General features: G+C 31.1%; 1 protein-coding gene across 4 annotated transcripts in view; it reads right to left on the bottom strand.

Moving 5' to 3' along the window:
* LOC118186748 (leucine-rich repeat-containing protein 45-like) overlaps positions 1-21,105 on the bottom strand; it is an 85,495-nt gene that overhangs the window by 19,959 nt on the left and 44,431 nt on the right. For all 4 annotated transcript variants that reach the window (XR_004757826.2, XM_035356891.2, XM_035356892.2 and 1 more), the window contains exons 7-12: positions 7,045-7,173; positions 6,846-6,958; positions 5,292-5,350; positions 3,797-3,874; positions 3,504-3,639; positions 338-415 (exon numbers count right to left, since the gene is read on the bottom strand). Coding sequence is in view for 3 of the 4 variants with exons in the window: in XM_035356891.2 (XP_035212782.2) it covers positions 338-415; positions 3,504-3,639; positions 3,797-3,874; positions 5,292-5,350; positions 6,846-6,958; positions 7,045-7,173 (593 nt within the window). In the remaining variant the exon portion in view is untranslated. The remainder of the gene's footprint in view (positions 1-337; positions 416-3,503; positions 3,640-3,796; positions 3,875-5,291; positions 5,351-6,845; positions 6,959-7,044; positions 7,174-21,105) is intronic.

The raw sequence follows: 21,105 nt of genomic DNA, 5'->3' as shown, positions 1-21,105 counted from the left end.
GAACACTTTTAGAGTTAAAGAATTTAACCACACCTAATTATTATTTTCTTAAAAATAAAACATAAATGAAATAAATGAGCAATTTTTGAGTAATTTTTGATAATGTTTGTTCCAAGTACCTAGCTCTCATTAGACATTTTAAAAAGACTCTCATTTTAAAAAGACATTTATGGATAAAATGCAAATTTTAAATAATGAGACATCCTGATGTTGTATTTACTCAAGAAAAAAAGGAAAAGAAAGAAAGAACATAACAAAAGCATAACTGTACACAATATATGCTATTTTCACTATTCATTAGGAGAAATACATATGGCAAATTATTAACTTCTATTACTTTTTGTTTAAGAAACAAATTTTCTTCTTTTAATGATCCATTTTCTTCCAACAATTTTCTTTCCATTTCTTCTTTATTCTGTAAAAATAAAAATAAGTAAATAAATTTATAGGAAGGATTCAAATTAAAAATGCATTAAATTTTTTTTAAAAAATTACCTTTCTGACATTAATATAACCCATAAACAAGAAGCAAAACAGCATAACGTTTTTTATTTACATTTAGTTAAAAAGATAATTGAGCATGGAAAAACATTTACTATATTTATCCCCCCAACAAAAAATTCGCAAACAAAAATATAAAGAAAAAAAATTAAATACATAATTTAGAAAAATTATAAATCTGTTATTATTAAGTTTTATGAAAAATATGAAAAAAGATCTTAATTTCAAATCACACTTTTAGTGTTTAGTTTTATAACATTTTTAATTGAACTAAAAAGGATTAATTACCACCTTAGTTCATTCAGAAGTTAAATAATGCACATTATATTTTGACGGATTTAAATGCAGATAATCACAAACTATTTTTGAAATAAATCATTTTTCTTAACATCAAACTTCAAAAATAAAGCAGTGCTTGGATACTTTGGAATTAAACGCATGCTCAGACACTGAAAATTTAGACCATATGAATCAGAAGATCAAAAGCATTAATTTTGATGATGTTAAATTGATTTTGTTTATAATCCATAGGATAAATGGAAGAACTGAATTTAGCTAATTCCATAGCAAAACATTGTACATAGCAAAGCAGTGTTGCAAAGCATAAGAAAAAAATTCATCATTTTGTTGATGGCAAGATGCTTAAATAATTCTAAAAATCTCACTGGTTGACATGTAACCTCATGAAATACGATTATCATCCCTTTGATTTCTAGTATGAAATCATCATGGTATGATAAGTTAATTTTAACGAACCGTTAGAAAACAGCATGCAAATTTACCCCATTTACCTTGAATGAATTTTTAAATTCTCATTTAGATTAAATTTCTGAATTCTCATTAAATATCTAAATGTTATCTTAATTATATGACAGTTAGATTTTGAATGAAATTGTAAAGACATATTTAACTTGAACTGAGCAATAATTAAAATATTACATGTTTTGAAACGATCAAAGTAACTTAAATGGAAGCTATTCTGTAATCTTAAATATATATTATGCAAAAATAATAGCTTGTCTTTTAAAAACTTTACTGACCATACAGTCCAGAAGGTCTGATAATTGTCCCAAAACATTTCACTTGCTCACACCACAAAAGAACCTGAATTTTTTATGAATTTTTTTAAGAATCTAAGATATTCCAGCATGCTTTAGATAATGATGTTGTCTTCTTGGAAATTTTTCTCCCCAAAGGCCAGACACTTTGCTAGTTTAATATTCACAGGGAAAGGCCAAACCCTAGGTTTAATGAGTTGTTTCATTTGGTGGGTATACCACCAATTTGACACCTATAAGAAAGAGGAAACTCTGTCCCAATTTTGAGCAAAATCTCTTCACAAAGAGGAACCAATGGTCTCTCACCCTTCTTTCCCTCACAAAATCTTTCCCTCACAAAAGGCCTTTCAATTTGACTGTATTTTAAGTATACCACAAAGACACTCTACACTCACAAGCATCCATACCTTCTCCAGTATTCAAACCCCAAGTATTCTCAAATTTATGGCACCTGGTTCCAGTCCTACCATGCCAACAGGGCAGTATGTTTTTACAAATATACCAGTAGCATAGTTATAAAATTACTTTCCAGTGTAGTTGTTCTAGCAAGTATCTTGGAACATTTATCAGCAATGATAATTTGTGATTTGTTTTGAAAAACATGCTTGGTGGAAATATTGCATATTTGATCACTAATCTCAGTTTTTGCTAATATGTTACTTCATTTCTTAGGATATAAATTCCTGCTTCCTCTAATCTACTTTGGTGATTTTGGCCATTATCCTTGTTTTCTCGTACAAGAGATTTATACTCTGGTATTCTTCTTATGTTTATTTGCATGCCATTAAGAAGCTTCATTTCCTTATACTACAGATTCATACACAGCTATTTGCTGAAATATGCTTGCATGTTGCTGTGTGCTTTCAATAACTTGTTTCTGAGAGTAACTCTGTGCTCCTTGTCACAGTTACTTTGTTTGTTCTCTCAAAGATTCATTTTCCCATACTGTGAACTCAGCTGTTTCATAAGGTTATTTTCATTATTATTAACTTGCTCTTGAGCAAGTTCATGTACATCTTATTATAAATGCTGCATTTCATTGTTTTGAAGATTCACTTGGTTTATACTCTGGACAATTGCTGAACTACCTCCATTACTAATATTGATATTTATAATTATTTCTTCTCTGAAGATATTTTCAAAATCATGAATTTGTCAGTAATGTTCATGTGCTCTTATAAACCTTTTCTTCTGCTAATGCTTCCAATTTCGACATTTTAAATAAAAGTATTATTCATAAAAAATTTTATGCTGTTTTATATGCTGCATTTTAATAGAATATAAGATGGTCACTATATTTTCAGAATTCAGGAATGTTCATAAATATTTCATATATGGGAAAAAAAAAGAAGAGAAAAGAAAAAGGAAAAAGAAAACTCTTAAGTTGACATACTATTTTATTCTTAAGATATTGGAAACTATAAATTTCAAGATGGCCAACAAATTTTTAAAGCTCTGAAAGGTAATGAGATTAGATTGCATGAAAATCTGCAAATCAACTTCTTGTTCTATTTCTGAGCTATTGTGAAAAAAGCAGAAAGGCAAAAATTACAGTATAATAGATTTGCCTGCTTTAAAAATATTAGAAAGCACCCTTGTACTCCATTTACCTTGAAAAATTAAGCCACCTTCCTTAAAGTCTGAAATTTAATGATATATACAAAACACAGAAAGAAATTACATATGAGTAAATACATTTAGGTAAAATGCATGCAATTACAGTTTTGTATGTGAAAATCAAAAGTTTAGTTGAAGCTTATTTCTTTTCCAATATACTGTTTGCAGTCATATGATATAATAATGAACATTTATTTGTGTAAACAAATCATATCAATATAAGAGAATATTTAATTTTCAAGAAAATGGCTACACAGTTGATAACAAATAAAAAATTTTAAACAATAAATAAAACTTAATTGATTCCAATATATTTTTGAAAAATACCTTTCTCTCTTTATTAATTAATATGCTATGCTCAGCTTTCATTTCTTTAGATTTCATTTCCAATTCGTTCAAAGCTAAAGCTAAACTGTTCACTTCATCTATTTTGATTGATAGTTTCCTTTGAAGCTCTTGAGATCTAAAATTATACATGCAAATAAGAAGGGGGGAAAGTGTGCTTTTGTAAGCTAGGTAATATTTTCTATTAACGTTTTTAAGTTGACAGAAAAATTGGAAGGATATAACAAATAATGTATCATAAATCAGAAGATGAAAATAAATAAATCCATTCATACTTTACAACTTCATTTTGAAGTTCAACTTCCTTTTGTACTAAAGCTTCTTGGAATTGATTTAATTTAATTAAATTCAACCTAAAAGAATAAATATTGCTTATTAGGATTGATGATATAAAATATTCTTATAATAAAATGATATATTGTGTCCCCCCCAATGAAGAACATTCTGCAAATTTTATCACATGCAGATCTATTTACTACCTTTGCCTTCAAATTTAATAATTTCTTTCATGAAACAGTTATATATTTTCCTCAAAATAGCATGCAATTATTCATATTGGTTATAAAAATAATTTGGTGATTATTGATACTGATTATGAATATAATCCGTTGATTTAAGCACTGTGTTGCATTAAAGAAATTGAGATACAGATCACTAAGTATTTCCAATTTTGGAAATAAACCAGTATGATAAATTAGTACTTTTTGCGAAAATAAAATTATGTGATCAATTCATTAGAAATGATGATGAGGAGTATACATCAGAACTGCCTAAGCAGAGTGAAATGCACCCATATCAAATGCACACTATAAAAAGGGAAACATCTGAACTTCCTGAAAATGTATTGCATTCAACAAACCAATTAATACAATACTACATGCTTCCTTTCTTTTTACCAAAGCCAGAATAATAAAATTAAGATAAACATTTGAACATACACAATAATAAAATCTTTTACTATATAAAAAAGTGTATCTTATAAATATTTAACTTGAAAACAGATTTGTTTCTAATTTCATAATACAAATACCTACTTATAAAAAAATGCTAATCACTAAAACATAATATCTGATGAAATTCATAAAATAATATTTTTGCAAAGAAATAATCAGAATTATATTTAAAAAAAGAAACTTAGCCCACATCAGTTTTAATTCAGAAAAGTAGAATGTTCAGTTTAAATAGCACTTCTTATTTATTAGTATAATTTCTCTTTTAACAAAATTTTTAAAAGAACATAACTAATGAATTTGATCATACACATTTGACTACTACCTTGCTTGTTAATTAGTAATTAAAAATTCACTCATCCAGTTAAAAGGAAATTCAGACACTACTTTTAAGAAACTAAATTATAGTTGCTTTTATCAGAAAACAACGATTAAGTGAAGATTGCATACATTATATTTATTAAAGAGTATTGAAAACTGATGGAAAATATACAGTTTTATCAAATAACAAGAACAATTCTTTCACAATTCATAATAAAATGGTAACAAAATTGCTTTGTTTTCAAAAAATTTCCATAAAATGTTAACAAATAATTTTTTTTTTTAAATTTTCAACTATCTAATTAATTAAACTTGAATCAAATATGAATGCAGATTTTTTTAACTACTCAATAAATTATGATATAAATAGTAGAATATATTTAAGGATTTAAAAAAAATTTAAAAACTATATATAATTATATCACATTTTACTAACTAAACTACAATTTATAAAATTCATAAATTACATATTTGTGCATTCTATTAAAAAATGTCTCGCCTTTGATTAAGAGCCACATCTTGATCCTTCCTCTCTAACTGCTCCATCAGCAACTTAAGCTAAAATAATAATCATAATATAAATGTTTTCACAAATACACACACATTACATACATGGGCATTTAAATATTAAATAATAACTGAAATTCACATGGCACTAGTGTTGGTCACAAATTGCTAGTAACTGTCTCCTTCCCTTTACAATTTTCATAATATTCTTTCAATAATGTGCTCTGTCTATTTCTGTAGCTTCAACATTTGTCATCCTTTCATATGCATTTTTTAATCCCTTAATTTCTACAAGTTTCTAATAGTACATTTGCCATTTACATCAATAATAAAATTCTTATCATTTCTGTCAACGACTAAATGAGGTCCAGTATAAGGTGGTGTCAATGGAGAATTAACTTTATCAGATCTTAAAAATATATGAGAACAAGTTTTTAATGAGGAGTTGATGAAAGTTTTGAGACTACTGTGGAGGGCAGTAGAAATAAGATTTAAAGATCTCATTATTTAAAGTAAACTGTTTACATATGCACAATTTAAGGTCTGGTTTATGGCATCACTCGTTACTAGATTGGAAGGTAATCTTAATGTTGTGCATAGACAAGTTGAGCAAAAGCCTAAGAGGATAAATGGAGTTCAATTCCTTCACCTGATAACTTAAATCCTAGGAAATCTATGGTAGATTGACCAAATTTGTATTTTTCTACATTTATACATAAACCATATTCCTGAAGTTCAGAAAATAGGTGTAAATGTTCTTGTTCATTATTAGAAGCTACAAGTAAATTATCAATAAATGCGTAAACAAAAGGCAAACCTCTAGTGACCGCCTCTTGCTGATTGGCTACAATGAAATTATAAATTGCAAAAAATGTTTTACATAAACATAACATTACTAAGCACAAATGAATATAAAACACAGGGTAAAAAATTGATCTGAGAAGAGAGCTGAATCATACTTACAATATCCATACAATTTATTTATTGCTGGCATTCAAAGTTAAAATCAAATTTTTTAAAATTATTTTAAAATAAAATAGACAGCTAAGTAAAATCAGCTAGAAATTAAGAAATAAGTTATCCCAGCAGCCATCAAATTTATTTGTATGGCAACTAAAATCCACAATATTTAAATTGTTTAGCATTTAAGTATTGTGGATTACTTAATAGATTGTATTAAATTACTAACCAAAAAATTTCTGGTATCAATTAATGTGTAAGTATGAAGACATTACATAACAACAAAAGAATTATATATTGTAGCATTAGAATTAGAAATCATAGCATAAATACGTTATATTTAATAAAATTAAATTTAAATGCAGTTTTTTTCCATTTTATGTAGCTCCTTTCAAACATTACATATGCATAACATTTCATCAAGGACACATAATTAGTAATATTAAATTTTAATTTACCTACATTCATATTTAATAAACATGGTGATTTTAACTAGTTTTAATTAGAAACACTGACACATGTAGTATATTAAACTGATAAATTTTAAAACTGTAAACATTTGAAGATTCTAAAACTTCTACTCTACCTGTCCATCCTTTTCCTTTTCTAGTTCCTGTAATTTTGAAGCTAGTGTCTTAGTCCTTTCAATTTTCTCATTGTTTATAATATACCTCTCAGCAGATATTGAAACAGCCATTTCTATAAACATAAAATATTGGCAGTTCAAATTTATTTTAAAAGCATTTTTCATTAAAAAGTATTGAAAGTATACAAAAAAAAATTACCTATTGACTTCATAACATCACTAGGTATGTCATTTCCAGAAACATCAAGAGCAAGAACGGTTTTATTTTTGGATAAGGCATTTAAAATAGCCCTTCCTCCAATCAAACCTATATTATTCCAACGGAGATCTAGTAAAATTCCATAAAAAGAGGAATAAAAATTATTTACTTTTAAGTTTTTCATTTATTCTAATAACATCTTTAGCAGTTTTAAAATCTTTCTTTGTGCTTAAGTGATGAATCACACGGAATGTTTCACTTGTCACAAAATGACATATTTTGCATGTGAGTGTTTTAAAATATTCAATAAAATATTATAGACTAATAAATCAATACATAATAAGTTCATGCTAATATAGCATATTATTTTATTAAATACCGAGTCTATTAAAAAAGAATTTACATTTCACAATATCACCTTATTACAAATAAAAAAAAGAAAGAAACATTATTACAAATTAAAATATACACTAATGCATTCAGTGATTTCATTTACTAATTGATAAAATAGTAGTTAATGAAACCATTTTTTAGGTTTTTAGGCAAAAAAATTCATAATATGCTATTTATACACATTTACAGAAACAAAGTGCCACCCACTGAAAAATGATGCTATACACTAGAAATAATCTAATGGCATAAGATTCAAACTACATCACAGATGAGGCAACATTTTGATTCCAATGAAATCTTTTATTTTGTAGAATCATAATGATCCTGATCTATCAATCTTTCATTTTTTCCAGTCATCTGATGTTCTGTGTAAACCCATCATAGAGCGTTATATGTTTGAAAGCTCCAAAGAGTTTTCAGAGAGAGTTTGTATAGCTCAGCTTATGCTCTATCTATTGTGTGGCAAGATCAATAGGAACCTCTCTCATATTTCTTTCATTCTGTTAACCCTGTGTAATGCTTGACATATGACATCCGTAGATGGTTTTGCAACTTTCTGAGAGCTCATATTTGGGTTCAGCTGCACTACAAACTTTAAAGCATCCACGAAGCTTTCTAAAGATTTGAATCAAGTGTTAGTGTTTTTAATTTCAATAAAATTACATTCATTGTCAACAACTGTCATTACCAAATGAATGAGATCTTTCATTTACCTTCAATATTATATAAGTGAATTACTGAATACAGTGCTAATTTAATCATTAAAAAATTTTCTTACCTAGATTTCTTAACAAAACTTTGCAGTAAGTATTATTTTATACCATTTGTGGCATAAATAAAATAAATTTATAATAGCTTTATAAGGATCCTTAGTTTTACTAACATTTATTTTATTTTTAAACTATACTATCACTTCTTATTTTCTACTTCCAGCCAGAATTAAATGCTTTAACTTGTTTATGCAAATTGTCTAGCTAACGCCCAAGTATTTAAGTTGTGGCTTTTTGCCAAGAGTTAGAGAAGGAGATTTAGGAAGCGAGCCGCTTGTCACTGCAGTCTTACAAGTTTTCACTCGGTTGCTGTTTGCCTTTAAGGCCAGAGGTTTAGCCCTCTTGATATTTGAAAACGTATTGTGGTTTCAGCAGCTCAGCGTACTACATACGTACCCTTTTAAAAAAAGGCCAGTCTTAGTGCTAGGCATTTGTATACTAATTCAAAATTCAAAATTCAAAACTAAAAAAATTAAAAATTAGCTTTTAGTTACAGTTTCAGTTAATAGTTTTTATATTTTTACGTTCACACCACAAGTGCTTGGTCTCTGTATCCCGAACTACGGGAGTACCTGTAAAGTAATAGAGAATAAAGGGTTTAGTAAACCCTTCCTGCTTGTGTCATCTATTCCACACAATCTGGAACAGAGCTTTAGTAAGTTCCCTGTTCTTATTCAGGATACAGTATGTTCCCGAAGCAAGTGAAGAGACGTACATCTCCTGCCAGTGGCGTCTGAAGACGAATAACTATGGCTGACATTGGAAAAGTTATTTGAGCTCGCAATCCAGTTTGAAAGTAGAAGAACGGTGGACATTGAAAGAAGACGCCAACATTAGCAACGAAGCCAATTTGGTTCGTCAAGACCACAGCTACGGAAGCAAGTCGAATCAGTGGTCAAAGAAACCCGAGTATCCAAAAACAACTGGCGAACGTCGACAGTTCAATAATAAGCCAGAAAAAAGTTTGAGGGACAGCGGAAAAAGAAGGAAGGCCTGGAAAAGAAGAAAGAAGATTTAAACGAAAACAGATTTCTGCTGACGGGAGGGTGCGGAAGTCTGAAGGCCAAGAAAATCCCTCTTCCTTCAAGCTCAATACAGTCATTGTGAAAAATTTGATTCTTCCAAAGATTGAAGTATTAGTGAACAACATTCCAGCCACCGCACTACTGAATACAGGCGCACAGTGCTCCTGCGTGGCAGAAGATTTTTTTAGAAATACTTCCGTAAATATAGAATATATAATTCTGATAATACGACAATGTTAGCTGCCCAGGGGTAACGATGCAAATGCATATGTAAAGTACCACTCTACATCCGTATTAAGGACAAGCAGGTAAAACTTATGATTTTATCGTAAGAAATCTGCAAGCACATATAATTTTAGGGATAGATTTTCTTTCAGAGGCCGAAGCAACGCTTGATTTTAACCAAGTGTCCCTTAAGCTGACCATGAAACCAGTGCTGGAAGTAAAAACAGAACCGCCCACATTAAATCTCCAGCACCTGCCTATGGGAGAGCAAGAAAAAATTCGCCAAGTGGTAAGTGAATTTTCTTCTTTATTTAGTGATATTCCCAGATTTACTCAGGTTATAAATCATGAAATCGATACAGGAGATTCACTGTCAGTTCCCACAAACCATATCGTTATGACAAGACTAAAGAAAAAATTATAGAGTGGCACATTCGAGATATGTTAAGTAAAAAGATCATAACACCCATCTCAAGTAGTTATGCCAGCCTGGTTGTGTTATGTAAGAAAAATAATGATTATCCAGTTACACATCCAAAACGGTGGCATTTCGCAATTGACTATTGTAAGTTGAACAACATTACTAAATATCCGGTATATCCAATACCTATTATTGAAGAAATTTTAAGGAACATAACTTCTATGAAATACATGACTACTTTAGATTTAATAACAGGCTATTTTCAAATAGGTGTAAAACCAGAAGATGTGCCTAAGACTGCTTTTATAACTAAGTCTGGCAGTTATGCATTCTTGCGTATGCTGTTTGGCCTCTCAGGGGCACTGGCAACATTTCAGCGATGTATGGACATTGTGTTAAGACCTGTTCTAGGAAAGAACACCTTTATATATTTAGACGATATCATTATTACTAGTGATAATTTGGATCAACATAAAAAAGATTTGGGAGAGGTGTTTTCATTATTAAATGAAGCCAGTCTAAAAGTTAATGTTTAAAAGTGTAAATTTGCAGCCACCAAATTAAAATATTTGGGATATAAAATATCTCAGAAAGGAATCGAGACGGACAAATTAAAAATAATCGCCATTCAAAAGTATCCGCTGCCAAATACAGTGAAGAAGCTGTCTTCTTTTCTAGGACTTTGTTCATATTATAGGTACTTTATAAAAAACTTTGCAACTATTGCTGAACCATTGTTAAAATTAAAAAGGAAAAAGGCAAGATTCTCGTGGATGGCCGAAGCCAATAGTGCTTTTGAAAAGTTAAAGCAAGCATAAACACAAGCCCCTGTTTTGAAGTTTCCTGAGAACGACGAGAATTTAGAAATTTCGGCGGACGCTTCGGATTATGCTGTAGGAGCAGTACTTTCCCAAAATCAGCAGCCTGTGGCAATTTTTAGTAGAACTTTAAATGAAACTCAAAGAAATTATTCCGCGACTGAAAGAGAGGCACTTGCAGTTCTGTTAGCCAGTGCAGAAGTTCCGAGTCTATTTTGGAAGGGCGCCAGTAACAGTGTATTCTGATCATGCGGTGGTAACTAGATTATACTCAGGGAAAACTTATCCCCAAGGTTAATAAGATGGGCACTCAAGTTACAGGAGTACAATTTGGTAATTAAACACATCCCCGGAAAGGAAAATAATCGTAGCAGATACCCTATCCAGAATAAAAATAAATGAAGAAGGTAATACTGTAAAGGTGGCAATGCTCACAGCATATACAATACATTCCCAAGAAACTGTAATAACCGAACTGGGTAAGTATCCGGAATTTAAAAGATCCTGAAAATTTTAGTCACCAAGATATTGTGGCGATAAGAAATAGGGCGGCCCATTACGAATCAATAGATGGTCTATTATTTTATACAAAAATTACAAATTCCAACAACGAATTTCGACCTGTTATTCCAGGTAGTCTTAGATTAAATATACTGCAGGAATTGCATGATTCGCCTTTGGCATCTCATGGTGGTATTCGAAAGCCCATCCAACGCATACGCGAAGCAGTTTATTTTCCTGAGCTGCAAAAGTTAACAAGGGCGTATGTCCAGTCCTGCCCAACATGTCAAGCAGTTAATTACATTAATTTCCACCAGGCCGGGTTTCTAAACAGCATTATATCAGAGTTTCCAAATGAAATAATTAGCATCGATTTATTGGGCCCTTTCCCGAAAAGTCAGTTAAATAAAAGTCAGTATCTCCTAGGTTATGGTTGACCATTTTAGTAAGTGGACCAAATTTGTTCCCTTAAAACGAACATCTGCGAAATTAGTTACTGATTCTATTTTAAATAAATATATTTTAAAATACGAGGCACCCCTAAAAGTTATATTGGATGATGCTCCCCAGTTTGTAAGTAACATATTTAAAGACATGTGCCAAAAACTGGGTATACGTCATTTAAAAATGGTCTCGTATCGGCCGCAATCAAATATAGCGGAACGGGTCAATAGAAATATAATGGAAATTATTCGTAGTTATGTTAAAAATTTTTATAAAAGCTGGGATAACTATGTCAATGAATTAGCTTTTGCCCTTAGGACCGCCAAACATGACACGATGGGCAAAACTCCTGCTGAGTTATTTTTAGGCAGAAAGATTATAACGCCATTAGATAGATTATTTTATGTTCAAAAAAAGGCCCCTGAATTTCAAATGGGAGATATAGAAAAATTAATTAACGAAGCAAAGAAGAACACTGAAGTAGTACAAAGAAAAAAGAAGTTGTATCATGACATGAAACGACGGGGAGTAACTTATAAGGTAGGGGACGAAGTGTTAAAAATTAAGCATTCACTTTCTTCAGCACCAGAAGATAAAATTGTGAAATTCTATCCACGATTTGAAGGACCTTATGTAATAGAGAAAGTAACTCAGGCTGTAGTGGTGTTTAAAAGCCAAAAAAGCGAAGAATGGTGAAACGTGCACAGCAAATATTGATCAAATCAAACCATTTTATAATCGTAATAAAATGCAAATATTTAAAGAGCTTTTGCAGGATCCGGCACGTCAGGCACAATCTCCAGAGGTGGCACAACGACAAACACAAACGTCGGCTATGAGTAGAGAGGGCTACACGTAAAGAAAGTTCCCCCGTTGTAAAACTGAAGGTGACAAGAAAAAGAAGCCGTTCCACCGACCAGAAAAGAGAGGGCCCGACCACCCACAACATGAAGAAGGGAAAAGTTCTAGAAATGCGAAGAGAGCCAGGAGAAATGGCTGCAACCATAACACTGCTCCAAAACGGAAGAGGGAACCATCGGATAGGATTCTACGCAGCAAATGTCCGTGAATCGACCAAGAAAAACCAGCTGCAGATGCAAGAAAGCAACAAACGTTTGAACAGCCAGCAACTAGATCCAGGCAACAACAGGAGAGAGTTGTCCCAATATCTCCAAGGACAGCTCCCATCAAGCGTCCGAGAGTACAATCAGAAGTTAAGAAGAAGGTTTTCAAGGGCCACCAAGCATGCCAAAAAAGAAAACACACTGATGAAGAAACTGAAGGGCAAACCTGCACAAGACGGAGGATAAACCAGACAACAGGTCTTCGCTACTTTCCAGGACTGGGCGGCTAAACGGATGTCTGAATATCGCAAAGATAAGTAAAACTTTATGTTACTTTGAAACTTCAAGTTAATTTTTCGTTCTTACTGCAAGTGGCAGAATTTAAGTTTTACCTCATGTGAGGGCTACCTTTATCGCCAAAAAGGCGAGAAATGAGTTTTACCTATTTTGTTACTATGTTTTTCAACTACTCGCGAGTAATCTAAAATTATTGTATAATAGTAATGTGTAAATACTTGAGCATTGTAAAAGCTTTTGTAATCTATGAGAAAGGTACCTTAAGAACATTGTAAAAATATTGTATAAAATTTTATTTAAAAAATTCTGTCAAGAAAAGAAATTTTAGTCTGAAGCACTTTAGAAATGTAGTATTTAAATGTAAAAGAATTAGCACTTGCTTTGAAAAAATAGAAGTTAACAAACATTGTACTACTAGTGTATGTTTTGAAATGCGTAAAATTAACGGCATGTTAATATGTTCTTATGTACACTGGTCAAAAAAAAAAAAAAAAAAAAAAAAAAAAAAGGACAGTTCTATATCTCCTGTTCTACTGGGCCGATTGCCAAAATTCAAATTGCGTTCTTCATGTCTCGAAAGCACGACTTAGGATATATATTAGATTTATATATAGCACTATTCTAACATAGGTATTTTGACACAAAATCGGACTTTTTCTGAAATAACATACCCATTCTTTTACATATTTCGATTTTACAACTCAAATTACGCCTAAATATGAAATTTTGTAAAATTTGGAACGAAATTTACGGAGAAATTCACAAATTTATGTTGGGACTTTTTTTTCAGTTTGCACCAAGAATAGTTTACTTGGCAAACTTCTTAATATTTGGCAACTTAGTTTCTTTTCCCGTAAGAGGAAAAAAAGTCACCATCGCTACTTTTTTCCAAAAAATATTCTTTATATTATATTTTTAATTATAACTGTTATTATTTTACGTAATTTTTTTTCTTTTTCGAATTTTATTTTAATTGTTGGTTTTTTCGAATAACTGTTTAAAAAATTTCTATTTACGTATTCGAACTGCGTAAACAAAGGTGCAGCGTTTATTTTTTTCAAATAGTTTTCTTTATATGTATATTTTTGTCATAGTTATTATTTTAGGTAATTTTTAAATTTTTATACTTTTATTTTAATTGTTTGTGGTGCATTGTCTCTTCAGATAATTGTTTTAAAATCTTCTATTTATTCCTTCGAACTGAGCATTTTAAATATATTTATTAATATAAATTTTCCAGAATTTGATTTTATTTATTTGAATTGCGTTTCTTTCGGAAGAATACTTTGCAACCCAGACTACGATGCGTTTGAAAACTGCATATATTAAAAGAGAAAATACAGTAAAGCACAGTTAACACGCCTTTCAATGTTCCGTTCAGAAAAGATATATATAAATAAGAGAGATGTATAACCGACATTTTAACTTAGGATGACTTGCATACACTGCTTTAAACAGTTTTATCATTGTGCCCATTGCTTTACACAATTTTATCCTACATTTGGTTTCTTAAAATGTTATTCATATTTTAGTCAAATATTTTATTTTTGAAATCCCAAGAATCAAATATCATAAGATTAAAAGGTTTTAAATTAAAAAAAAAAAAAATTCAAATACTAAATTTTACGCAAAAATTTATTTTTTCTTCTCTTTTTCTTCAGGCATTCTACTTTATTTTTGCTCTTTTTCTTTAGGCATTCTGCAAGTATATTAAAAAGTATCCAACTTTTTGAAATATCTTGGTATTTTTGACAATCATTTTAAATAAAGTTATCGCCTTCCATTTCATAAAGGCCCACAAATGGCTGAGCGGTAAAGTCGCTGAACACTGGTAGTTCACTCCGGGGTTCGAATCCCAGTAAACGGGCTGTTTGCATGGGCGTTTTCGTGGATTTTCTTATGTGTACCATGTATGCCAGCTGGTTTCCCTTAGAAAGTTCTTCACGAAGTATTTGGTCAGAGCCTTTATCAGTCTTTAGAAGCTAAACATTTTGAAGGTATGAGATGAAAGGAAAGACTGGTTTCCTCAAGAGGTTTTGGTTTATTTAATTATGACAACGCACACTAGGGCTATCTGCGTAAGGGGAGGGATGCCTTTGTGGAGGACTTTCTAAGGGAAACTGGCTCGCATACATGTTACATTTGGAGAAAACCAGGAAAACACCCATGCAGCCAGCCCGTTCGCGGGATTCGAACCTCGGACCGAACTACCAGTGTTCAGCGACTTTACCGCTCGGCTTCTGTTTCATCAGGAGTGAAAAAAAGAAAAAAAAAAAAAAAAAAACACATCTTTAGGTGACATCCACATACATCACTGGATAAACTCCTGAATCTTCAAATAATTCGACTGAGAAAATCATGGGATTCTCCATTTATGATACGATATGATGTTTTATAACGTAATTTAAATTTATGCAACCATATAGTCTAAAACCAGTCGCTCTTCACTTTAATCTGCAATGATATAGTTTTTGTCTTTTCTGATAACACAAGCTCAATTGATGGTATTTGCTGGTGTACACGCCCAAGAGTTTTCTCTTTGAACGCCTAAATTCTTTGAAGTAACCTGAAAGTATATTCAAAAGCGTCCAACTTTTTGAAACATCTTGGTATGTCTAAGAGCCAAATTTTCCCTGCAAATTTTTGCTTAATTTTCTCCCTAATTTTCTTCTTTCCTTCTACAGTTATTTTCAGTGCTCACACAAGAAAATTAAGATATTTCGATTGCTAGACTTCCATAAATTTTGCATTCTTGTCAATTTTTTAAAATATCAATTACATGAATTGCGTTTCAGCTGAAGACAGCTTTTCATTTTCTAGTCATTTTAACTATAAATAAAGTTTAAAGCGAAGTCCAAAGAATAAATATTTTGATTAAAAGATTTTTGCTAAATGACAAAGAAATAAAACAGTCCAGCAGGGTTTATTCTGTACCACCAAGTGACCTGATTCTTATATCGGCTGATACAATCTAAATCATATTAAAGATCATGTTTTTTTATACAATCTATAACGCGAGAGAAAAATTAGCTTCCTAAAACATTCTTTCTAACAGGAGTAATGTAAAAGATTATATATATATATTTTTAAAGCTGGGACTTGAACCAAATTGTCAAACTTTTAAAGTTTAATTTACATGGTGGTTATAATTAAAGTTCCAATTTGAAATGGTCATAAAAGGAAAACTACCGGACCAAATGTTATCAAATTTGGGTATCATGTAAAGGAGGTTATGGGAATTTTATTTTCCTAAAAAAAAAAAAAAAAAAAAAAAAAGAGTTTAAAACCTCACCACCAGAGGAAAAATGGCGCTGTATACAATATTGTTAAATGAAATAAGACATGAAAACATCTATTTAAAATGCGTTTAATATTTTCCGAAACATGTTACAAAGCAGGTTCAATGTAGCGTCCAGCATTTTCCAAAAGTAAGTTAAATCCTATTACTGCATTCTCGACAGCAGCTCTTAGCATATCAGGAGGAATGTTACGGACATGTCAGTGTATCATATTTTTCATTTCTGCCAAATTGTGTAGATTATCACCATAAACAGTGCTTTTGAGATAACCCCATAGCCAAAAGTCACAGAGGTTGAGGTCTGGTGGGAAGAGGGGAAATGTCGGCTTAAAAGACGTTCATTCGTGAAATGTTGCCTAAGTAACTGTGCGACACACGTGAGGTGGGGCCCAGCCCTGTATAAAAATCGTAGTATCTAAAATGCCACGTTACTGCAGTTCAAGTATCACGAAACATTTTAACATTGACTCTAAGTGAGCTGCAATCACAGTAGTCCAGCTGTCGACTCCTCTTCAGAAAAAATGGTTCAGTTATAAAACTAGCTGTCATTCAACACTAAACGGTGTGGAATGACTGCTATGCAAGCGAATGCAATAGAACTAGATAGATAACATGAGAGATTTCTTTGGCTCAAATCGATTAAAAGCGTTTTGAATCAGCATCTTCATGTTTTAGGGCCGAACTCAAGACTTCAAAAATTGCAAATTAGCGACCTGTAAGAAAACGATTTCTAGATTGTACGTACTTGTGCGAGTGATTTGCGATCTCACATTTTCTAATCGCGGATTCGTGGTTTTCACGAACGAATTTCTCACTTACACAGATGGCGGACTCGACTTTTATAGAATTTAACGCCTTTAAATGGTAATTTGCTTACTTCAAAGTTTCTTAAGGGTATACAACATATTAAACCCATGTAACAAAAGGTTAAGTTAGATTAAGACCCATATTTCGTTTAACAATATTGCATACACCGCAATTTCCCCCCTGGTGGTGAGCTTTTGAACTTCCTTTTTTTCGCGGAAAATAAATTCCTATGACCTCCTTTACACGATTACCAAGCTTCATAACATTTGATCCAGTAGTTTTCCTTTTATGACCGTTTCAATGTGGAACTTTAATTATAACCACTCTGTATATTATTAAATTTTAATTTGAAGCTATGCGTTATATGTATACCATGAGTAAATTTTTCGCTTTTATGGAAAAATAAAGAATCGAAGCAAATATACTTAGGATAATGGACCAAAACTGAAAAAATTTCCCCTCCCTCCGAAAATCAAATATTGAAATTTCGACCTTGAATTTATTGGGTTATCGAAATATTTAATTTAACTTATTTTCTAAGTCCTAGTTCCGACAACAATTCCGAATTACTTAAGTAGAAGATTTAGTATATATTCACTGTATGTAAATAAAGAAATCAGAGTGTAATAAAAATAGATTATAGAATTTACGCTGATGCAACTTTTTGTCTGACTGCACAACATGTAATAGAAGAGAAGGCTTGTAAAGATCTGTTTTTAACATGCCTCTAAAAGTAGATGTCATACTCCTTTTGTCTCTTCAATGTCAAAAACTTTCCTTTGAGAGCAACTTTAGTTTTGGGGAAAGAAAAAAAAATCACAAGAAGACAAATTTGAAGAACATGCAGGACGATTGAATACACATACTTATTATGGGAACACAAGCGGTTCTCCGACTGGTTATTGAATAATGAAAACATGCATTGTCATGCAATACAAAACATTTGGAATACGTTTTCTGACTGAAAAGGTAAGATTAAAAATCATCTGCTTAATTCACAGCCATTTACAAGTCAACTGCTCGGGCAATTGCAGAATCGTTTTGATCCTGAGTTGTAAGACAAACCTAATATCACTGGATTTAAACACTTCTTTAATCTTCCGAGAACGTTCCTTCTTTAGCTCATATTCCAAAAATATTAAGTGAATAAAATTATTGCAAAAGAAATTGAATATTCATTTGCACTACGGCTTGGTAGTTTACTAACAAGTTAACAAAACTTAAATTCTGCTTTTTGTGTCTAAGAATACAACAATATTTTAAATATTTACAAATAAAATATTTAATCGGAGCCTCACCAGTTGATTAGCATTTGAAAGATTGTTAAATACTAATTGTTTGTTGCGAAGTCTAACCCAGGCTGCTGGTTTTCATAGTTTTCTAGGTTCTCTTTACAAAGGTTCTCTATGAAAGCATCTTAATCAAATAGCTTCCATACTCTTTCTATGTTCAAATAACCAACTAACCTTGTTTAAGCGCGATTTCCAAGTGAAGTTACTAGCAAAACCCAAATACTTATTAAAAATCATGTAGCTTGCCAATCGGGAGTAACATGAAAGATAGGGCGCCAATAATTGAATATATGTTACGGTACGCTGTTTCTAAACTTATATAGTCATTCCTTAATTAAATAGCCCACTAGCGGCCGAGTGGTAAAGACGCTGAACACTGGTAGTTCGGTCTGAGGTTCGAATCCCGCGAACGGGCTGGTTGCATGGGCGTTTTCGTGGTTTTTACCCATGTGTAACGTTTATACGAGCCAGTTTCCCTTAGAAAGTCCTCCACGAAGGTATCCCCTCCCTTTAGGCAGATAACCCACGTGTGCTTTGCCATAATTAAATAATCCAATCCAATCCTTAATTAAATATAATTGATTTGTAACTTCTACTAGAGCTGACGGTAAGAATTGAAGGGGAAATAAATAATATCGTGTGCAATCTTGATTAATATAAAATTAAAAATATTTGCATTCAGACAGAAAGTTTTTTGAAATATTTGCAATTACTTTATAAGAAGGATTTATTAATAATCGTAATAATTACTTATTATATTACTGATGATTAGGATTCAGTTCTTCACAATTACATTCTAAATTAGAATTTTAAGGATATAATGAAAATACGCTACGCACAAAAATACATTTTATGATAAAAAATGATTTGATTTTTTATGTTTTAAAACTTCTTAAATTCATTTAATAAACATCGTATCCTCGTTGTTAATTGAATCCAGAATGTTGAGTGTCGTTTATATAATTATTCTTACTTGTCCACAGAATCTGCTGACTTATCCAGCCATTAAGTAGCTGCAGATCATTTCTACATAACTATTGAACTTCCATTAATTCAGTCTCTAGAGGGTTTTATGTTTATATAATTATATCATAATTATATCATAATTTGACTTTTATAAAAATGATTATTCTAAATCTTATGTTTCTATAAAAATATACTGTGCTTTAAAAATATGGATGATAGTATCAGCCACTCTTTCAGCCACTTCAAAAGCAACAGTTTGTTTAGAAATAAATTATGCAGTTAATGACATAAAATTCAAATAAACATCAAAGGAATATTCTCAGTTTTAAACAATTCGATTTAAACAAAGGTAAAGTAAAGTAGCAGACGATAAAACGCCAAAGGTAAAAATTTACTTTTACAAAAATTTACTCTTATTTCTTTTTAAAAAAAAAGGAAGAAAGAGAGAAATTTAAAAAAAAAAAAAAAAAAAAAAAAAAAAAAAAAAAAGTTAAAAGTTTGAATAATATTATCTATAATTTAAAAAAATAGCTTTCCATATAGTATTAATAAATATTTATTATGCATCATTCAGGGAAAAAATTTCATATAATTAATTCTCCGTAAAATCTTACTTGAAATTTAAGGTTAAAAATAGCTGTGGCAATTCACTGTAACAAAAATCCATAAACCACTTTTGGCGTTATTATCGCTCAAAAAAAAAAAAAGATGCCAAATTTCAAAACGCGAAAATACGTAAATTCGTGTATATTTTAGTGTGTGTGTGTGATTATGGCAAAGCCTCGAGGGCTATCTGCCTAAGGGGAGGGATACGTTCGTGGAGGACTTTCTAAGGGAAACTGGCTCGTATAAACGTTACACATGGGTGAAAACCACGAAAACGCCCATGCAGCCAGCCCGTTCGCGGAATTCGAACCTCGGACCGAACTACCAGTGTTCAGCGACTTTACCGCTCGGCCGCTGGTGGGCCCGTGTATATCTTAGAAAATTTTGAATAAAAAAGTCTACTTTTTTGCAGATAAGCTAATTCAAAATTTTTTTCGAAAAACTTATAAAAATTATTTAAAAATAGAAATTTAAAAAATAAAACACAAAAAATGGGTAAATTTTATTTGGAATGAACCTAAATTTCGAAATGTGAAAGGAAAAATAATAAAAGTTTAATAAAAAAAGAGATATTAATAAATATTTACCAAACTCAATTAACACTGAGGAGCTAAAATTTTGAGAGCTAATATTTTAAAAACTAATCGTACGATTTTTACAAAACTTGGTATTCTGGCATAATTTGAGTCGTAGAATCGAAATATGGAAAAATATTGATATGTTATTTCAGAAAAAGTCCGATTTTGTGTCAAAATAATTATGTTAGAATAGTGCTATATATAAATCTAATATATATCCTAAGTCGCGCTTTCGAGACATGAAAAACGCAGTTTGAATTTTGTCAATCGGCCCAGTAGAACGGGAGATATAGCACTGTCCTTTTTTTTTTTTTTTTTTTTTTTTTTTTTTGAGCAGTGTACAATGTGAACTTTTATCTTAAAAGTTAAGAAGGACTGTGATATGTTAGAAATGAAAATGTTGTAGTAATGCCAAAATTTTAACTTATTAGTATGACAGAAAAAAAAAAAAAAAAAAAAAAAAAAGAGTTAAGCATTGTGAATATGTGCTAAAGGTAGAACGAACGTAGTTAGGCTCTCTGACGCTATACTTCAGAGTTAGCCACTTCTTGAGAAT

This window comes from Stegodyphus dumicola, chromosome 6 (assembly GCF_044657685.1).
Source record: "Stegodyphus dumicola isolate Sdum_Otavi_A_Nest chromosome 6, ASM4465768v1".
NCBI lineage: Eukaryota > Metazoa > Arthropoda > Arachnida > Araneae > Eresidae > Stegodyphus > Stegodyphus dumicola.
Note: the sequence above shows the minus strand (reverse complement) of the source record. Positions and strands in the feature narration are given on the sequence as shown.